Source organism: Chamaea fasciata, unplaced genomic scaffold (assembly GCF_029207755.1).
Source record: "Chamaea fasciata isolate MVZ Bird 193981 ecotype frontalis unplaced genomic scaffold, bChaFas1.0.hap1 SCAF_1, whole genome shotgun sequence".
NCBI lineage: Eukaryota > Metazoa > Chordata > Aves > Passeriformes > Sylviidae > Chamaea > Chamaea fasciata.
In genome coordinates this window covers 91,098,314-91,118,933 of record NW_027094086.1, presented here as the reverse complement: position 1 = coordinate 91,118,933, position 20,620 = coordinate 91,098,314, and the positions used below count along the sequence as shown (strand labels likewise).

The 20,620-nt window shown below is 41.1% G+C and overlaps 1 protein-coding gene across 5 annotated transcripts in view; it reads right to left on the bottom strand.

Moving 5' to 3' along the window:
• Window positions 1-1,617: 1,617 nt before the first annotated feature.
• The window catches only part of RNF144B (ring finger protein 144B), an 89,576-nt gene continuing 70,573 nt past the window's right edge, over window positions 1,618-20,620 (bottom strand). For all 5 annotated transcript variants that reach the window (XM_066189238.1, XM_066189235.1, XM_066189220.1 and 2 more), the window contains 5 exons: window positions 16,411-16,471; window positions 11,671-11,875; window positions 10,385-10,529; window positions 8,562-8,651; window positions 1,618-8,362 (listed from right to left, as the gene is read on the bottom strand). In XM_066189238.1, coding sequence (XP_066045335.1) covers window positions 8,222-8,362; window positions 8,562-8,651; window positions 10,385-10,529; window positions 11,671-11,875; window positions 16,411-16,471 — 642 coding nt within the window. In that variant the 3' untranslated portion in view covers window positions 1,618-8,221. The remainder of the gene's footprint in view (window positions 8,363-8,561; window positions 8,652-10,384; window positions 10,530-11,670; window positions 11,876-16,410; window positions 16,472-20,620) is intronic.

Sequence of the window (20,620 nt, the reverse complement as noted above, 5' to 3'; positions counted from 1 at the left end):
GAGCAAAAATGGGAGACCAGGAAAGGTGTTTTAAGAGGGTGACATGGGTTGTGTTTGTCAAACTGGAAGGATGGATCAGACTGTGGGTAGTGTAGAAGTGGGTGTGGGTGAGTGGATGGATGTGCACACAAAGAGGTTCAGAAGGTAAATTACATCTTATGTAATCTCAAAAACATGGAGATGTTAAAATTGAGGGATTTGGTTACAAATAACTCTGAAATAAAAGGCTTTTGAAGAAAACTAGTCTTCATAACAAATGCAGGAGCTGGGAGAAGAAATTGCGCCTTGAAGCTGGGATCAAATCAAATTTGAATCCATTGACTTTTTTTTTTTTTTAATGTTCCAAAACTGGCCAGGAGATGTTTGGGTTGCTTAGATTGGTGTGATTTGGAATTTTAAATACTGGAAATTCAGAAATGTGTATCTTTTTCTTGGAAAAACTTTGTTGGTGTTTTCCTTCAAAGTTGCCAGGTGAGGAGCTGGCAGTTCACTTGTCTACCAGGTGGGAAGCCGGGCAGTTTGCCCACCACTGGCAGCTGGTAGGCTGGCAGGGTACCAGGCACACTGGCTGACAGCAGCTGCTGTCCACCGCAAGTCTGACAGAACAGACACATTCCCATCAGAAAGACAATTCCTCAGTAATCAGCAAGATCCTCTGAAGGAAAAGCACTGTGCTGGAAACCTTCAGTCTGCTGCAACTCAACACCTTTGTTCATGTGTGGACTGGTAAGTTTCTCCTGTTTTATTGGACAAGACCAGAGCCTTGAACACACACACAGGCATAAAAATATATATATATTACTGAGTTTAAGTGGAATAATATCAGTGCTGAATTTACTCTAAGCAAACTAGTGGGGGAAAAAATTACATTCATGACCACAATTTGAGCTGTAAGCAAAAATGGTAGTATTCTCCTCAACCTTCATCCTGAAAACATGTTCTCAAAGGCAAAATTTATCAAGACCTTTCAGATAATGTATTGAAGTGAACAGCCCCACAGATGACATGCAAGGTTTTCGGGGATGTGTCACCCAGTTGGAAAATCCTACCTTCAGATGCTGAGTAATTGTAGCTAAGCTAGAAATATTTAATGGTAAACATCGCCTTCATGTGTGATGCTCAAAACCACAGCTGTGATTGTCTTTCGTAAGCACTGCAGGATGTGGGTGTGTGAGAGCTAAGGAGCACAAATGTCTGAAATTGCACGGCAGGATGTAGCATTCCATCAGGTCCTTCAGAAACTTAGAGCAGGAGGCCCCGTTCTGCTGCAAGGACAAGGCAGGGCTGAGGGAGCAAGTGAAGGGAAAGGGGGCTCTGAAGGAGCAGACTTTGCTTTGTGCAGCCTGTCACACATCCCACATCCACTGCCTGGGGTAGCTCCAACTCCTCCAGGTGCTCCTGGTAGCTCCCAAGCCACAGTCTCCACCAGACTTTTCTGTAGCGCAGATCTTTAGTAATTCTGCATCCCACCTACAGAGTGCAAACACCACTGCTGTCTGCACGCCACTGCAGCAGCTCCCAGGGCTAATCCAGAGCCTGCCCCACACTCTTTAAAAGGATTTTAATGTCAATTATTCTTGAGAAAGTAAATAAGAGTCAAGACTCTATATCCCAGCTCTTTTACCTTCTTTTATCCTCCATATTTCCATTAAGCACATGTGATGTATTCAAATTCTTTCCATAAATTTTCTATGTTATCTTTTTAAAGGCAGTTGAAGATTACAACAAAATGAGACAATATCTTTACACTAATTTTTAATGTTGCACATATTGCATTTTATAACATTAGAAGAAAAAAAACCCCGAAGTAAACCTTAAAGAGAGAAAATAAATATAATTTTTATGAATATATGCAGAGAGAGTGCAAAAAACTGCATCTGTAAAACATTTAACCGCTGAATCATACCACACAAAAAAAAATTACAAAAGCACTTATTTCTTTATACATGTCAGCTTTCTTCTTATAAACACAAAAATATTTTAACAAATCTTACAAAGATCAAACCCTTTTGCCCTTCACCGGAAGAAAAATGGTGAAGAAAGTGTATTACCTGGAGGAGAAGAAAAACCTAAAAAAATAGTTAAACAGAATGTAAAATCTGTGAGGGGCAGGACAGGGGTCTGTGGCCGCTGCTGGTTCACACCACATGCACAAACACACCCAGTGTGAGACTTGGACACTTCCATCTGACCACATTTAAAACACAGGCTTTTTTCAGAAATAAGCAATGCTGGGGCAGTTAAAAGAGCTCTCACACAGTGACCCTTGGTGTCTATGATGCCAATACCAGCATACGGAACAGTTCTGCTTCTCTTCATTCCCAAGCCTTGCTCCTCATTAAGGAAAAGTAAATGATCAGACCAGCTGAGCTCCAAATAGCTCATGTGAACTGGAGCTTCTGTGAAACTGAACCAGACCAGCAGCAAGAGACTTGGAAAATGAACAGATTTGCTCTGAGTTCTGGGGTATTTTGGAGGTGGGTAGGTAGCTATGGAAAGGGCAAGCTTGAGATAGGGTCCCTGATGAACATCCAGGATACACTCAAACACAGAAGGCCCAGCACAACACGTGCCATAGAGCTTGGCACTTGAAGCCTCATCTGGACAAGTCCCTTGTGCACCACATCCACTGTATGGGCCCCAGGAAGCCACAAAGCTCAGGCACCTTCTTGAAATTTATGCAACTCGCTGCACATGTGCTGCAGCATCACACATTCAACCTGTCAGGGATCTCCCGGCACACAGCCACCAGAAGCTGCAGCTTCTGTCTGGACATCCAGAAGGCACAAGCAAATTACTGACATCCTTAATTTTCATCCAAGAGAAGAGAAAGTTTCTTGGGAAGAAGGGAGAAGAATGAGGTTGTGTCCTCTGAAGAGCTGGTGGACCTTGTCAACCAGTATCATCCTTCATAGCTCAGATTGTGATGGTCAATAAAATTCATTGCTAGGAAACTACCTTTCCTAACAACAGAGATTTGCTCAATTTAAAGAACTAACTTGAGGGATCATAAAAAAACCTCTGATATAACTACAAATTAGGAAAAATATACTGTGGACTGCACCAGATCACAGAAACTTACTTTGCCAGGTGCACTATGACCTTCTCTATGGGAAGCAGAAGAGAAAAGCCTTCCAGTATGAATGCAATTAAATTAAATCTATCATACTCTATCATATGATAAAGGCGATGATACTTCATCCTTAGTATTTTATAATTACTAATTATAAATTATATTTGTATTGCATAAATTATAATAATAAATTATAAAGCCACATTGGTTATAAGAAACTTGAGGGTTGTGACACAAGACAGACCTTTGGGCTTCCTGTTCAGCAACACCAATCAGCTTAATTACATTACTAACTAGAGGACAAATGAAAATGAGACTGAAGCTCTCCAGAGTCTTAGCAATAAGTTAACCTTCCAAAAGACTGCAGAAGAACCAACTCTTGCTGTTCCAGGAAAGGTAAATTTTCACATCTTTACTTCCAGCCATGTAAATTACCATCTCATCCTACACACTCATGGGTGAGAGATGTCTGACAACTGTTTTATAACTAGCACACTCTGTTCAACTGCCTCAGCATATTTTTAAGATCATCTTCCCAGGTAAGCATACCCTAGAAAGCCTCCAGAGAGTCTGAATCCCTAAATTATGAATCTGTACAAGAGAAGTATTTTTGATTTATATAATAAAAATATGTATACAGGACGTATTTTTTTTCCCCAGCACATTTCCAAAGAAGTCTGCCTAACAATAGAAGCATCTCTTCTCAGAAGCTCAAAAGCTGTAGGGCTCCCTTATCTATGAGCTCTAACAAAGTAGCCCTTATTTAGGTCTTACAAGACTAGTTCTTAAGTCTCAGTAAGTTTTTCTAAACAAGCCAAGTCTGGAATTTCTATCTCTGGTCAGGTAACTCAGCATCAAATTTCTTTTTAAAACCTGGGAGAAAATGGCTGGAAGATTTTTATCCTTATACAAAGAAATCTACTAGCTTTGCTCTAAGAATCTTTGGCCTAAAATACAGGATGAAAAATAAGATCATACAAGGAATTAGTCTGAGAAACAGCAACTGGGAGAAGGAGATTACAGTGCAAAACAGATTTCAAATTTTTAAAGCAGCAGGCATCACAGCACAACCACCCCTTGTGGTTCCAAAAAAATGGAAAAAAAGTTGATTTTATTGTCCCATTGTGGAAATGCAGTTGTATCTGTCCACTTGTAATTATTCCTTCATGCAACTATGGAGGCAATATCCAGTTTCTCTTAGTTCATTCAAGTAAAATTTGTGTACAGTTTAAACTTATTTTTGGACTTCATGCTGCGTTACTGGACAGACAACAAGACTTAGCTTTTAGCATCATTTAAGCACTGAGATACATTCACTATTGTTACCCCTTGTGCCCTTCTTTGGGGTAAGCAACCCCATGCACCAAAAATAAACCATCACTCACTGAAGGACAGCACTGAACACCCACTATAGTTCTGGAAAAAAATACTGCAGAGATGCACCTATGCTATAGCATGACAAATATATTCATTAGGAGATGGATTTGGGAGCAAGTATCATTATCCTCATATTAACATAAGGACATGGAATACTGAATGGGATCTTCAGCTGTATTTGACACAGACCCAGTGACTGATGGGAAATGACATGATATGTGGCCATGGAGATTTGTGGCCAGATACAGTACAAATCCAGATTTCTAGCACTGGTCTCTTAAGTTTAGGAGCTCACCTTTAAACACCTAGAGCTCAATTTTCATAAGGCCTCAGTGCTCCTGGTTCAGAAGGAATGGAGTACTTTCCACTTCTGTTCTCCAAGAGAGACACCTGTGAATGCTCTCAATGTAACATTAAAGGCCTAAAACCCCCAAGGTGTCTCCCAGAGGTTCAAGGCTCAAGAACAAACTGGTGATGAGTCCAGGGTGGGCAATGTGCTCCTGTGTGGTACCTGCACTGCCACAGCCCTGAGCTCTCCCCTGGCTGCTGCTTGCCACAGGGGCAAGAAGAGAGATGGGAAGAGCAGTGAAGCCTGGTAGTACCAACTACAATGCACAGATGGAGCTCAGGAGGGTGGATTTATACATACCTTGATGAAGGTGAGTCAGATGTAGTCAGAATCCTGGGTTTTTTTCATTCTCCCTAATTATTACTAGTATTATTTGTCATGCTTTCAATACATCTTTTATAAAGTGACTTTAATATTTCTTATAAAGTGGAAAAAAATACCCAAAAACCAAAGCAACACAAAAGCAAAAGCCAACACTGTAAAAAAGATTCCTGCTAAATTGTTTCTCTGGAAACTCTGCAAACATAGCCAGTTGGTGCAAAACAGCTGCCTTATGGAAAACAAAGTAACAGGGCTTTCCTGTCCCAGCGCTTCAGCACAGGTACTGCTCCACTCAGCCAGGCCAGGGCCTACTTAATGCACATGATCAAGTATTCCCATGCAATGAAAAGCCAGGACACATGGGGCACTGGACACAGCCTTTTGAAGAAAATTATTGTTGTAAAACTTTAATTTGATCTCTGAAGATGTCCAGAGATTCTTTCTTGGTCCATTTGTTGCACCTACACAGCCAAAAGAAGGGGTCCCTGTAGCTCATGCTCTTCTTATCCAGTTTTTGTGTAAAGACCTCCAGCAAAAGCCTGGGCTACCAATCCACATCCAGATTTCTTAGATGCCAGGGCTGGCACTGAGGCTGCCAGCCTGTGTTAACTCCTGCATGATTAATTCATACCAGTTTTGGTATGCCCACCAGGCACCTAAACTTCTGCAAGAGAGCTGCCTTCCACTGCGTTTCTTTAACAGAGGGAAGAACCTCACAGTTTCATTAACACAACAGTAATAATGAAAAAAAAGATCCAACACCTTCATTCCAATATGCATTTTAGCAAAAACAGGCCAACAGAAAGAGGGCAAGGACAAGGAAAGAAACCAGAGTAGCAAAGGATGCACCGGCCATAGGTAAGATCACTAAACATAAAAAACCCTCAAATTTTAACATGCAAAGGATATTGGTACATTGCAATGCTGGTTATGCTTAAAGAGACTGTACAGCTCCTACATCTTTGTCCTTGAGGCTTTGTTAAAATAAGACTTGCAACTTCAAGTTCATAAATAAAATGGAAATGACAGTAGTGCCATAAAAACGTAGGTAGAAAAATAGTGCAAAGCCAAGGGCTGGACACTTTAATCTGTCACAAGTACCCCAAAGCACTACCATTAGTGCTCTTCAAGAAAACACATACAGAAAACATTCTTTATTTATTATAAATGGCAGTTGCCTGCATTGCACTCTGTATTTAGAATGTACTGTCTACCGTTCTGCTTCCCTTCAAAGCTGAAGATGAAGAATAAATACAGCCTTTCACACAGGCAAGCACTGCCTGCCCTCCAGCCATGACTGGTAGCAAAGTGAGACAGTATTTATAAAAGAAATCAATTAAAAAGCCAAACAGACAGTATCATTAAAGGCCTCTGTCCTTGCTAGTCTGCTCAACAGACTACACATTCTCAAAAGAAGAACTCCTGCCACTTTTGTTACAGTAACCAGAGAGTGAAGTTAAACAGAAAAAAGGTCACATTTACAGCTGCCAAGAAGGCAAAGTTCCTGAGGCTTGGCCAAACACCACACACAGTCACCCCTGCAGCACTCTCCAGGTGACCCGCGCTGCGTGCTCGGAGAGGGGCAGCCGGGCGGAGCGCGAGCTAAACACCACTCTCGGGCTGAGCATCTCCTTCAAACCTCACAGCCCTCATGGAAAAGGGTTTGGAATTACAACCAATTATACAGTGCAAACTTGCATCTGTTCCCACAGATATAGAATGTACTGACAGGAGTCCAGAACAAAAGCCCCACCGGCCCCAGTTGTGAGGAGCACCATGCATTAAGGAAATAAACTCCAGGGAGTAGAGTCTGATCTCAGCTACTCCTGACTGAGCCTGGAGTAATTCCAGCTCTTCAGTGAGCTTTCAGTGAACTTTTACAGGTGTAATCTATACCAGGGTCTGAACTGGTTTGGTGGTGAGGCACCAAATTAAAATTAAGCACTTATTAAATGACAGCCTTCCAGATTCAGAGTAACTAAAAAATATCAGTAACAGAGTTTGGTAACAGAGTTTGAGCAGGGCAAAAGAAATGCTCACCAAAGGATGGAGCTCACATTTACACAGCATTTTCTCAAGTGTTCACTTCAGCAGATCCATAAGGTTTTGAAGGAGGCCTTGGCTTAGCCTGGTTTCAATGACTTTTTAACAGGGTTCTTGCTGCCAACCCGTGTAAACTGTTGAAAAAAATCTACCGACTACTCAGATGTACTTGGTATATCTGCACCCATACCGTCACTCCATACACACGCAAGCAGGATCCCAACTCTGCACAAAATGGGAACTGCATCACAGATTTCTTACAATATTACCTTCACTGTGAGTTTGCTACACCCATGGTACTGACAAAAGGCATGCCCAATGCTAGGGAAATAGGCATTCTCCTAATATTTCATGGTAGACATGTCATGTTTGATGTGAAAAAAAATACCTTTCTCAAGGTAGTCCAGTCTCTTAAAAGAGAGTCCTATCTTAGGAAGTTCTGTTGTTTTTTTACTTCTGTAGTTGAGATCAATGGTAAAAATCAGATGGATTTGAATGCTGAAAGAAATGCCATGGCAGCCAATTGACAGGAAACTACCAAACCTATTTTCCTAATGGTCTGTTACATTTAACTGGACACAAGCTAGCAGGCAGAAGAACCTAATCAGGCTCTCTTTCCCCACTCCCTCTTTTACAAAAGACCCAAAACTTTCTGAGAAATCTGAGTGTCACCAAGAAACAACAGCAAGCACAACAGTAATAACTGGATCTGCAAAGACAGAGTAATGCAGCAGGATCAACTCGTGTGCAACTGACGGAAAATGGGAATGTTCTATCAGTCTTGAATGGTAGATCATATTTCTGGTAAAAAGTACTGAATGGTGTCCTGATTTTCTCTTCAGGAAGCAAAAACCTACACTAAATGTACTGCACAATAATCTAGACTTTTCCCCCACTAGGACTTGTTAGTGATAGAGTAACCTGTCAAGAATAGGCACTTATCCCAAGAACTGGCAAAAAAAAGGGAGCATTATTTGATAGGTATGGCACCAAAACACAACCACTGTGCTTTCTCACATACATATACTGTACAGATGGAGACTCAAAAAGACACAGTTTTAGGTTGTCGGCAGGCTGTGTTTTTTCTTTTTGTTCCGGCAAGATTTGCAAATGCAACAGATGATGCATGGAGATGCCACAAGCAGCAAGGGGGAGGTCACCAACGCTATGATACCTAGTCCAACGAGGATCCCCACAACCTGAAAGACAGGGTGGTGAAAAATGCATATTTAGATAGCATGGAAAATAAAATATGCATGTGCATGCACATACATAGCATAGGTCACCAAAAAAAAAGGATGAAAATATGAAAATAATCATCTTGGTTCTTCTCTGAAGGGTAAAATCTCTTTGCTTCATACATGCATGAAAGCTCTGCCCAGCTGGCTAGGAACACACCTGTGTTCTGTTCCACATCACTGAAGCTCGTGAGTGGCCCAGCTTGTTTCTGCAAGGGCCTCTGTCGTAATGTCGTAAGAAAATATCATTCTGAAAAAGAAAAGGAGAAGCTGTAAGAGCAGGTTACAGAACTGCAGGGAGAGATTCAAGACCAGAGTGGAAACACAACCTTCCTGGCACTGTTTTGAAATTGCCAGCAGCCAGCAGACAAGTTTACCTGTCTTCTAAATAATTATCTGGAGTAACTTCTCGCAGTTTCAGAAATTGGTGTATGTTTGACACCTGAGCTATCATACAGCATCTTTTCTCTGCCACTTTTAAAAAGCATAAGCATGTGAGTTGTACCTATTGCACAAGTACCTGGTCTATAATTTGATGGTGATAAAGGGGACTGAAAACAACAGGCATTTCTGGAAACTAGCAATGTGAGCGATCATCTTCCTGAAGTATTCCACCTCCTGTTCTCCTGATGTACTGTCTCCTGATTACTTCACAGTAATTTTGTTCTTAGACTTAACAGGAAAATATAGAAAGTACAAAAATCCTGTTTAATTTTGCTTTTACCATTAATACTCATTAAACTACCCATTCTTTTCTTCAGAAGGTGAGTCATCCCCTGTATTACCCTCCCTAAACCACTGTGCTGTAACCTGATGCTGCTTCCCCTTTCATTTTCAGCTCTGCTCTCTGGCTTTGCAGGTATTACCTCTATCTACGCCTGGAGTTCCTGTAACCCCCACACATTTAGAAAAACTACATTTGAATCACACAACTACAGTTTCTTTCTCTCTTTCTCTCTTTGAACTGACAAAAACTCGACAAGGGCATGTATGTGGAGTCTGCAAGAATGTGACACTCTTCTGGTTCAGCACAGTGTTAAGCAATCACCATGTACTGCATGTACTCTGAGGCAAGCCCTAAGACTCATGTTGAGAAAGCACATTCACCCACACAGAAAGGGGACGTAACACTATGGGAAACCTGTTTAACGTGCTGAGTAAAGGATGAGGATTGAGGAAGTCTCATTGCTGGCTGTGGAGTACAAAAAGGACAAGAAAATCCACGCAGCACATAACATTTTATTTCAAGTGCTGGTGAAGTCCTTTTCACACTCCCACAGCTGTTACTGATGACAGTGCCGAAAGGGCAAGCTGCCACATACAAGTGCATTACTTCCAGGACTCTTCATGCTGCTAGGATACTTGAAGTCCACACGAGTTGAGACTGGTTTGCAACCTTTGAGACATCATTAGCAACATGCACTTCACAATCCATGTTCTTGATACATTTTTATCCTGAAGCCTAACAACCAATCATTCTCTTCAGCAAAGATGGCACTAGAAATGGACTACGAAAGGAGACCTATTCCTTCCTAGCAGGGAGCCCTTAAGCCACCATACCATGGACTAACCCCCTTCACCCCATACCACACCATTTTTTAGACAGGCTATGTCCTTTACTGTTGAAACAGGTGGAAGGCATTTATTTCCCTCACTCTCAACCAAACTGTTTTTAGCTACTGGAAGAGGGAATCTGAGCAAGGTTCTGCTGAAACAAACCTCCAGAAAGAAACATGTTAGTCCCATTTTCCTCAAAGAACTAACGTGGGACCCATAGACATGGCTACAACCCTTTACGGAAGAAACAAAAACTATATTGATATAAATAAAAGCACTGGGTGAAAGAAGAGCAAAAAACTGAGTCAGAAGCTGAACTGAGCCAAGAAATTCACTAGGAGAGAACTAACAAAGAGCTTGCGCAGGGCCTCAGACTAACCCTAACCCCATTATTCTCTATCTTGGAGTTTTTTCTGCAGTACTTACATCCAAGTTCTGTAAACAATACCAGCAAAATGTGTGCTTGCAGTTCTTGCACATCATCTGAGCACAGCCCTCGTTTCGCTCAATATAAATTCGACAAACTGGGCACTGCTTAATTGGTGACTCTGTCTCTGCTCCAATAAGGAATCTAGAAAAGTAAGGAAACATTAAAGTGAGACGTGAACATAATTGTTGTTATTCAGGTCCACTGCCTGATGCATATTGTGCTTATTTTTCAGAGCATCTAATGTTGTCCTAACTCACTCAGTATGTGAAGCTTCTTATGTTCAGTACAATACATTGAAGCATACTCACTACTAGGTGTAAGACTATTAATATCACATAAAAGTGAAAATCCCTTGCCTTGTTCCTTTATGCTATATAAAAACAACACCCACTACACCCACAATTAATCACTTATAGCATTAAAACTTAGGACTTTGTTACAGAGACCTTGCACAATTCATTTAACAGGACTTGATTATGCAACTCAGAGCACTGTCCCTGTCTGAACAAAATAGGCTTAAACTCCATCACAGACAGAGATCACACCCAGAGAAGAAAAATTATAGCAAGAGATTTTTGGCAACTCCTATTCAATGGAGTCACTAGCAAACAGAATACTCTAGGTTTTAAGTCTTTCATTTCTTCAAAAAAAATGATAAAAAACTTTTAACACATGACTCAACATAACCTGATTCTGAAAACAAAGATGGATAGCCAAAGACAAGACATAATTTGAATACAAAAGTGTCTCTTCTGTAGATTAATGGCTTTTACAACCTGATCTGTAGGTTGTTTGCGCTTAAGGAAAATGAGCATAAATCAGGCTTCTCACACCAAGTGAAATTTACACTCTTGTGTAGGAGTTAAGGTTTTTTCTATGCAGAGATTCTATAAATATTAAACAGGGGTGATTTCTTTATCACAGCATAGGCAAAATTTGGATCCTGCAATAATGGTATCTTGGATTTTTTTGTATGAGCACAGGTCATTATTCAAGCACGTGAACAAAGCCTTTGAGCAGATTTCAAGTCCTGGAGGCCTTCAAGCTTTCAGAAGTGCCAATTGCAACCCAAGCTTGACAAGTACACAAATAATATTAGGTATATATATAAAAAATTATCATTTAAAGTAATACTTAGACTGGAATTGTATTTAGGAAACACCAGAAGAGATGGACAGTCTCTGAGCTGTGGACCTAAGGAAGTTGCACTGTGAACCTGACGTGAGGCCCTGCGATGAGAAGAACCGAAGGACTGCATGGCCATCATGGATTCCCATCTTACCCCTGCTCAGCTGGTACCAGAGTAGTTTGGTTTTCCTGGCACAGGTGCTGCCCATGCCATGGCTCTTTGCAAGAGGAGCAGAAGGTCAGGCGGCAGGCAGGACACTCCACTGGCACCGGTGCTCCCGACTCGCTCAGTGCAATGTGGCACACCGTTTGGCAGTCGGCTGTGGGGCACCATGTTCTCTGGGGGTCCAAGTGGACTTCTGAAATGCAAGAGAGAGAGAAATGAAACTCTTTATACAGTCCCCTTCTTGTTCCAGTGACATGTGTCTAGGTGTACAACACCCAGTTCTGCATCAAGGGTGTGGGAGCCAAAGCACTCCACACCCGTGCCCATGGGCATTTGGGCCCTCTCTTCTTTAGTCAGGTCTGCATTTGTGCTCTGCTAAGCAGTTGCACTGAAAGCACTGCAACAATAGAAATACACTACACAGAATGTGTTTCTTGCCTTTTTATAGGAAGGTTCAAAATATGAACCTAATTGCTGCTTGCTGAGAAGCACATGTCTTTTGTAACACTAGGCCACTCCATGTCTTTCACATGTGCAAGCCATGCAGTAACTTCCACCTAAACAGCAGAAGGACTGTAATTAAATTAATGTCAAGTCATTACCACATGGCAGAGAATGATGTTGATCTTCTCTCTCACTTGCCAATCTTTATTGAAGGAATTTGCAACAAAAACCCAGCTGGGACACAGTCACTGTTGCTCATTTGCTACTCAATTCTATGAGATGCAGCTGAACACTCACACCTTGCAGAGCCTTCCCAGAAAAGGGCTGTCATGCAGGAGCTACCTTGTCCCTCTTCCTTCCCTGAGAGCTCTCTGGTACCACCACTGAAAATAAATTGATGGAGGGGATGTCTCCGAAGTCAGTGGAAATCCTGACTCTGAGATGGCAAAAGCCATTACAAGGTACCTCCAGCAGATAAAATTGGTTGTCCCACCTGAAACAAAAAGCTGCACAAGGACCTCATATATACGTTCTCTGGCAAATTGTGCTGAAAGCACATATGGATGTTCACATTCTCTGGCTGCAGGACACACAGGTACATACATAGTGGTCTGACTGCAGGTAATTTCTGAGTCTGTGTCAGAGTGCTCCAAAAGATGTAGAGAATTTCTATGTCCATGCAAAGGTTGTCACCTACAATTTAGGCAGTGACAGCAGAACACCTGTACCATCTACCTTCAGCCGTTTCATGGATCTACTTGCATTCTTCTCTCTTACTGTCTTGCACACACTTTCTTTGCCTCCCAAAACAAACAAATATTTTGCATTCTACTGAATGAAAGCAAAAAACTAGTTCTCAGCTCCATTTGTAGGGACAAGAGAGCCGCAGTCAAACAAGTAACTTTTCATATTTACATACTTTTAAAAGGTAATGTCCTGACTGAGAAATCTTTATTTTTCTAGGTTCCTTTGGTGTATCTTAAAAGAAACCCTGAACTGGGTAAGTCTATGGCCTAGTACTTGCTATTGCATTTAATCCTTCACATGACAGGTTCTGCATGTTTTCTGTTGAAAATGGAGCTTTGGAAACCTAAATTCCCCTATCCTGTTTTTGGGTGAAAGACAGAATGTCTGGTTTCGTTTTGACATCATTGGGAGGAGGGGAGTTGGGTTGTAAACCTGTTTTTTACAAATTTGTTGCAGCAGGATGTAATGCATGAGATGAAACTCCCTCCTCTCCCACTTCCTCCATTTTACAAAGAACCTACAGATGGTGTTTTGCAATCCATGCTGTCTCATACTGTTTGGTTTACCATGGAGTACAAGCGAAACCAGAAAAAAACTAAAAAGGCACAGCCAAAAAAAAAGGGAAAGAGGCTATCATCCTGCTCTGGCAAGTTTCTCCATCTCTTGGTTAGGGCCATTTCTCTCCTGAGCCTTTCTGCTGCTTCACTGCAGCCAGTGCAGCCATAACTCCCTCCACTCTCAGGAGGAAAGCCTTCCCAAACAGTGCCAGTTTCTGGCAGGGATCTGGCCGGTTTTCATAAAACATGCAAGCAAGCAGGTGAGATGTGGGTGGCAGACAGGGGGAATACAGCACCCTGAAGAAAATAATTTCTGGCTCAGAAGAGGTACTCAATGAAAGGATAAGACTATGACTGTATTTCACAGAAATCTCCACTTAAAACGGACTACTTTTGAGTCAGGCATAAAATGGAGATTCTCTTCATCTACCACTCAGCCTACTGAGTAATTGTCACAGAAACAAACATAATGCATATGCCCTAACCATTTACCATTCCTCTATTTCTTTACTTCCTTTGACTACATCAACCCCATCTTAAACAGACATAGAGCAATTCCTGTTTCTTCTAATGACTATGCTTCACAGAAGCTCTGTGGCTTGGCCCTGACTGGATGCAGAGAAGCTACAGATATGCAAAAAAATCTTGTTTCTAAAAACACATCTGCATTCTAAGAACACAAAACCCACAAGAGAATAGCATGTTGTCAGTGCATCTATTATTAAATTTAAGGATTGTCTATAGATACACCATTCTATACCAATTACTTCTCACTATGTTTTCACACAATATTATTGGCCCATTAAAAAAGAAAGTCATGAAATTGAGAGGAAATATATTCTATTAACATAGCTAGCACAGATGGGGGATGGGGGAAACTGGATGCATAAGTCCTTCTTGGGGCGTTCCAAATTTTCCTTAAAATTCATCTCGCAATGGAAAATGTCTGGAAGGGCTATGTCAGTCACTTGAAGACCAGGAAGGAGTCTCTGGGCAGATTCTGGGTCAGAATTCGTCCCACGCAGATGCCATCAGTGAGGTTTATTGCTAGTTTCAGAAAAAGAGTGTTGGACCAGGCCAGGCAGGCCTTGCCAGGTAAGGCTCAGGTCTGAGAATGGAGCTCCAGGCCAGCAGAAGCTAATAAGCCAAGTCCCACTGACGAGTGCAGAAAGGTCAGCCCTGGGGACAACACTAAATCCAAGACAGGCAAAAGGGCTTGGCTAGGGCTGGGATTAGTGCTGCGTGTCCAGGTCAGAGCTTTAACTAGCAGAAATCATTGTTCCCAGACATCACTAAGCTGGATTTATTGCTGGGGCCAAAAGGCAAGGCAAAAGGGCTATGTCTAAGTCTGCTGCTTGGACATCAGTTTTATCATAAAGGAGCAAGGACAGATCTTAGAATCACAATGAAGAGAGATAGCAGAGGGGGAAGAGGATGTGTCAGACTCAGGCAAGAAAGAAAAGGAAAGGAGAATTTTAAAACCAGACAAGTTTCAGGCTTCTCTGTGTGGGAGGCAGTATAAAAAGAAAGAAAAAAAAAACCCAGATGTAACAGTGAGTTGGACAAAAGATCATGAGTTCAGCTTTGGCTAGTTATAGAGGAGGAGACAGCAGGAAACCAATAGTTCAGAGTCTTCAGTTAAAAAAGGTTTTACATAAAACAGATTAATGTATTGCAAGAAAGTCTCTTTTTCTTAACCCTTTAATATGGTGATTTAACAAGCTCTGATTTCCATTGTCTGGGACTGTAGACAAGCCACTGATTAGCTTATGAACTGGAGAGACTTTGTAAGGAATTAAGAATAAACAAGAAGGTGGTAAAAGAGGAGAAAGAAATAAAAAATGAAAGCAAGGTTTGGGATTTTTTTTCCCTTTTCTTCTTTTGGCCTGAGTGCCTGAAAATCATAGCTACAATCTGCGCTTACCCATCAACTCTAGGATATATTTGAATATTTTGCAGTTTTTGTATTTTGTGGTCATTCACAAGGACTCATGTCAGATGAGATTCTGTAAAAACCTATATATTCTTCTATCTGACCAATTTTCAAGTGCATTACTTTGCCTGATTTTTGCAGACCTCTGCATTATCTTACACAATCGACTGCATCTAAGCAGGCCTGCAGAGCAAGAATATAAATACAGTCTTTCAAGGAAAGTTTGAGAGCAGGCAGAGTGGGGCACTGTCTCAGACACACCACTCTGCATGCTACCACACACTGAGTTCTTTGAAAAACACTGCACCTTCCAGCTGAAACTTTCAAGCTGGTGACAGTCTTTAAAACCAGGAATGGGATCTCATCTTTCTGACTTGCAAGTTTCTTCTTCAGCCTTGGCAAGGAACCATCTCTTGATGCAGAAGGGTGACCTCTGGGCATAGGAAAGCTTGGCCTCAGTGAGACTTTCAGTTTCAGACTTCTTTACAAAGTAGGCCTTCCTCAGGAAGAAGGGTACCTACTATTCCTTGGGAAGAAAAATTCTGCTAGATGAAAACACATGAGGCTTCCATATAAGCAAAGCTAATTTGCAGGATGCTTGCAAAAAATCACATTGCATTTCAGAACATGTGTCCCCCAGAAGCTCTGAAGATCCCTATGGGTGTGCAGAAGTACTGTGTGCCCTAGCCTGTACCAGCCTGCCCCTTGACAAGTTCTACCAGTACAACCACCTCAAGGACCCAAGATGAATGTGCCATCAGAAAAACAATGGAGCCCCAGGCACACAATCTGAGAGTGTTGCCAACAAGCTTGAGTAAAAGTCTGATAATTCATTAAGATGCTGCTTCTTTGATTCTGCAAAACAGAGAATTTCATATCTGTCTGTGGAACACAGTTGGACCTAGTGACTGCTCTTAAACTATTTCAAAACAAAGACATCTTCTCAGTCTCTTCCTTAACTCACTCAACAGGCTCTGTCTCCACTCTGTGTAACAGTGGTGCCTCCACTGACAAAAGAGAAGGTAATAGAAACAAAAAGGTTCACACCTCGTTCAAACTTCAGCCTCTTGTATAACTCAAACTGATCAACAGGAACCAAACAAGCAATCTGAAATGAGAAATACAAAAAATAAGCATTAGAAATACAGACTTTAAAAAGTTAATAAGCACTACGTTCTCACACCTGCTTTCCTGAGCTGGCTCTCAAATTGACCTTTTTGTTCCTGCTTGCTTTCTGTACCACGTTCCTCCACACTCTAACTTCTTCTCCAAAACTTAAAAAAGTAGTTCTGAACCTCCCCTATTTCAGCCACAAAACCCAGTAGTTCAGCCCATGTCTTTTTTACCATGCACACAAAAACCTTCTCTGTGGATTCCGTATTTACTTCAGGCTTCCCAGTTTTATTTCATGTTGGTCTAGTGTAACAAAGGGTGACATGTTGCCAGCCCTGGAGACTGCAGCACGCTGTTCATGCACAAAAATATAGCTCAAATGAATTGCTCATCATGTATGTCTCCCAGTTGTAATGGCAGGGGTCACTTAGCTCTCAAGAACTGAAAGCCAGCCTGGTTTCCATTTTTTATTCAATTCACAGGGTTTGGACCAAGACAGCTAATGCCATTGCTGTTGGAATTTGCCTTAGACACGGAGCAGCCTATTGGGAATCCAACTGAAGTTAACAAATTCAGTTGGCATAGACAAACAGGCTTTGCTGATATGTTTTACACATTACCATAATTAAACCAGCAGCCTAAAAGGCTAAATGCTCTAATCTCTAATTAACAGTCTACGTAAGATCAAGTGCCCTATTTATAACCAATAGAAAAACCTGCATACAGGGTATGGAGGTATTTAAAAGAAACTTCACAAGCACTTCAGGAGTCACATGTTTGTCAGATTCAGAATGTGGGATCATTCTCTTTATTTGATCCATTTGTAATATTGCACCAGCACTGGAAATATTGTTCTCTTTTACTGAAAAAAAAACCTGGACTAATATAAGACCTGGGACCTGATCATTTGAAGCAATGTGAGACAGTGTAGAACTGACAGCTTCAAAGTGATAGGCTTTCAAAATCACACGTCCAGTATCCAACCACAGTCCTTCAGAGTATTGCAAAGAACAAAATTTGCCCTCAGTGAAGTGGACACTGGCCCTTGCTGTCCTCCTCAGTTGACAGGCATAGCACTCATGAGAAGAAGTATAATGACAAAAATCAAATATATATTCAATATCATGCTGTGACTACATTTTCTTTCACAGATGGAAAAAAGAAAATAAATTTGTATTATAAAATATGAAATTGCCTTATTAAAATCAATTGGACTTGACTGCACACAACTGTATGTTGTAGCAGATGCTTGGATCATTTATTTAGCCTAAGCCAGAGTAATACAAAAATGAATCCAAATTATGTCAAGATTTAATTATTTAAAGATTCATATGGCTGTAATTAATTAATATTTAAGATTAATATGACTGTAAGACACAGATATTTTTCTGGGAAACTCTTCACCTGTTCATCAGAAGTCAGCTGAAACACTCTTAGAAAACACAAAAAAATTAAATCAAATGGGTAAAAAGAGTGAAGTTTAGCAATTTCAGCAATGACACATCATTTCAGTTTTGCCCACTCCACCCTAGGGCAGCTTCACATATAAATAGTTTGGAAAATGAAAAGAGTCATCTACATTTCTCTAGCTGGGTGAGCATTGGCAACTACTTTAAATTTTCCTTCATTACAACTAAATTAAAACAGTGAGTTTCAATGCTGTAAGAGCCACTTGAGTGAATTGTTTAGCTGGCCAGGGTCCTTCTGTACTTGCTTTCACATTTAACAAACAGCTTTTTCAAGAGCAGTTCTATTGAGCCCAGAATTTCCCATGTATTAAAAATCAGACTTTTTGATTACAGTGGGAGTGGAGTTATGCATCTTAACACAGATTTCAATAGGAAGCAGAGGCAGTGCTGAAAGATTCCTATTCTCCTGGGGAAACCTGATCTTACCATGCTAGCTCTCCCCACTGGCTTCACTCAGCTCCACTCTTTTTCCTGAATATCCTCTTCACAGCTTCCCCCTCCCTGTGTGCAGCTCTGGGCGTTGAACACACACAGCCCATCACCCGTGCCACTGAATCCCACAGGCTTGGAAAGACCAGGTCCTGATGGCACCCACACACGGGTCAGCCTGAGAGGTGCTGAGCCAAAGCCTCTCACAGATTTAGTATCTTTAGGCATCAAGAAAATAATGCATAAATTCCTGCTGCCTGAATTCAGTGCCATGTAAAAATTGTATGTGCAAACTTAATTGAAAAAATCCAAAACATAAATATCAGGTCCCCATTAAAAAAAAAAAAAAACAAAACAAAACAAAAAAAACCAACAAAAACAAACAAACAAAAAAAACACCCCAGCAAATCCTTTCCTCAGTGAACTTTTAATCTCTTTTATACCTAACCAAGAAGGACAGTCATAAGTACAATAAGGGGATTAGGTGTTTATCTCCTCCTACTTGGCAGCAGTGTAAATGTTCATTTCCAGACAGTTTCTCAAGCCCCACCTGGGTGTCGGACCATCCCAAACACCTCCTCTCCTGCACAACCACTCATGTCTCTGGGTTGGTCAGGGCATGGAAATCTGGGGAGGGAGCAAAACAGCAACCCAGCAGATGACAAAGAGCCAAAAGAGAAAGACCATGAGCATATCAGAAAGCAGATTTTTCTTATTCTAGGCTATGAAATTATTCAATGTAGGAAGAAATGCTAGAGGATAGGTTTGGGGTACTTTTTTATATAATACTGAGGGTTTTAAAAAAAAAAATACAGGCAAGAACTCTCCTCTCCTGAAAATATCTCAATTTGAGACTTATCAGGCTGTTAGGAGTTGAAGTAAGTTTTCTGATTTTCCATACCCTGTAAGCAATATCTGCAGTTAAAATACTCTTGCTATACAGCACAAAAACACACAAGAGCTATTGCTAAGAACAGCAGCATTCACCTGAAGTATCTATGGACAAAAGCAAAATTTTGAAGGCTTACTACCACAAAGGGCTCCACCTGGACCCCTGTCCAGCATCCAAAAAGATCATGTAATCAAATGTATCACAATAATCAGGGTCCCTGCTACTACATGAGACAAAAGAGCAGAGAAAGGAAATTGAAAGGGTTCAAAATAATTTGGTTCAGTGTACATGGGGGCAAACTTTTCCAGGCAGTGCAGTAACCAGGACCCAAGGAAGAAAAACTCTGCTGTTTTTAAACACTGGCTACCACAATGGAAAGGAAAAATCACTACTCCACCTATTCTTGGGCTTTCAAGGGAGATGCAGGGAGGCAATCAAGCAAATGGAATAGATCTTGCTTCCTTTCACACCCATATGAATCAAACCTTGATAACGCCAAGGGAGGGAAGTTCAGCAGGGCAAAAGCTTCTCACTTTATCAGACAGGCAGCAAGGGCAGATCCTGTACTGGTAGCAGAAGTTTTTAAAGGGTGGCATTGCCCACCTCTGCCAAAGCCCCACCCACAGAGGCTCTGTCTTGTTTTGCAAGGAGTGTAAAATGACTTCAACAGGGGCTCTGGTTTGCTTTCAAAAGGGGTATGCAAGCTCAATCTCTTTATTGTTAGAAATTACACCCACAATTTTTTTTGTCAAGCTACCATGCTCACTAGAGTCATAAGGAGATACTAAATTATTCATGTTCCTCATTAAAGAGCTCTTCTCTTATTTAGCAACAAATAAAAACAAAATTAGGGCTCTCTCACTCACTCCCCTAGGTTTTATTTAAAAACAAGTAAATAAGAAGAACAAAAATTTTTATTTTGACCCTGAAAAAGATAGGTCAGCCTGCAATATTTTCTCATGTTCCTTCTCATTTTACCATTTCAATCTCTTCTGCTGCAAAAAATAAACCAATTTTGAAATTAAAAATAAAACTGATATTTTAAATTGAGTCCCAGTGGGATCTTGTGTTTGGCTATGTATGGAATATAACGCAATTAAGAATTCTAAGATCTGGGTTACTGTCCTATTTCAGCATCACTTTACAAAGTGCTGACAACCCTCTGTCAGGTTAGCACTGGTGTGGATCACGGATTCACACAGACAGAGGGCCAACGAGCAGAATCTGTGCTGCATGCAAAGGGATAACTCTTGACAAACTTGAGAGCCCAAATCAGTACCTCCTTTACTAACTACTGCACAGTTTTAATCCAAATCAGATTATGTATACACGGATCACTGCATGAATGCTTTAA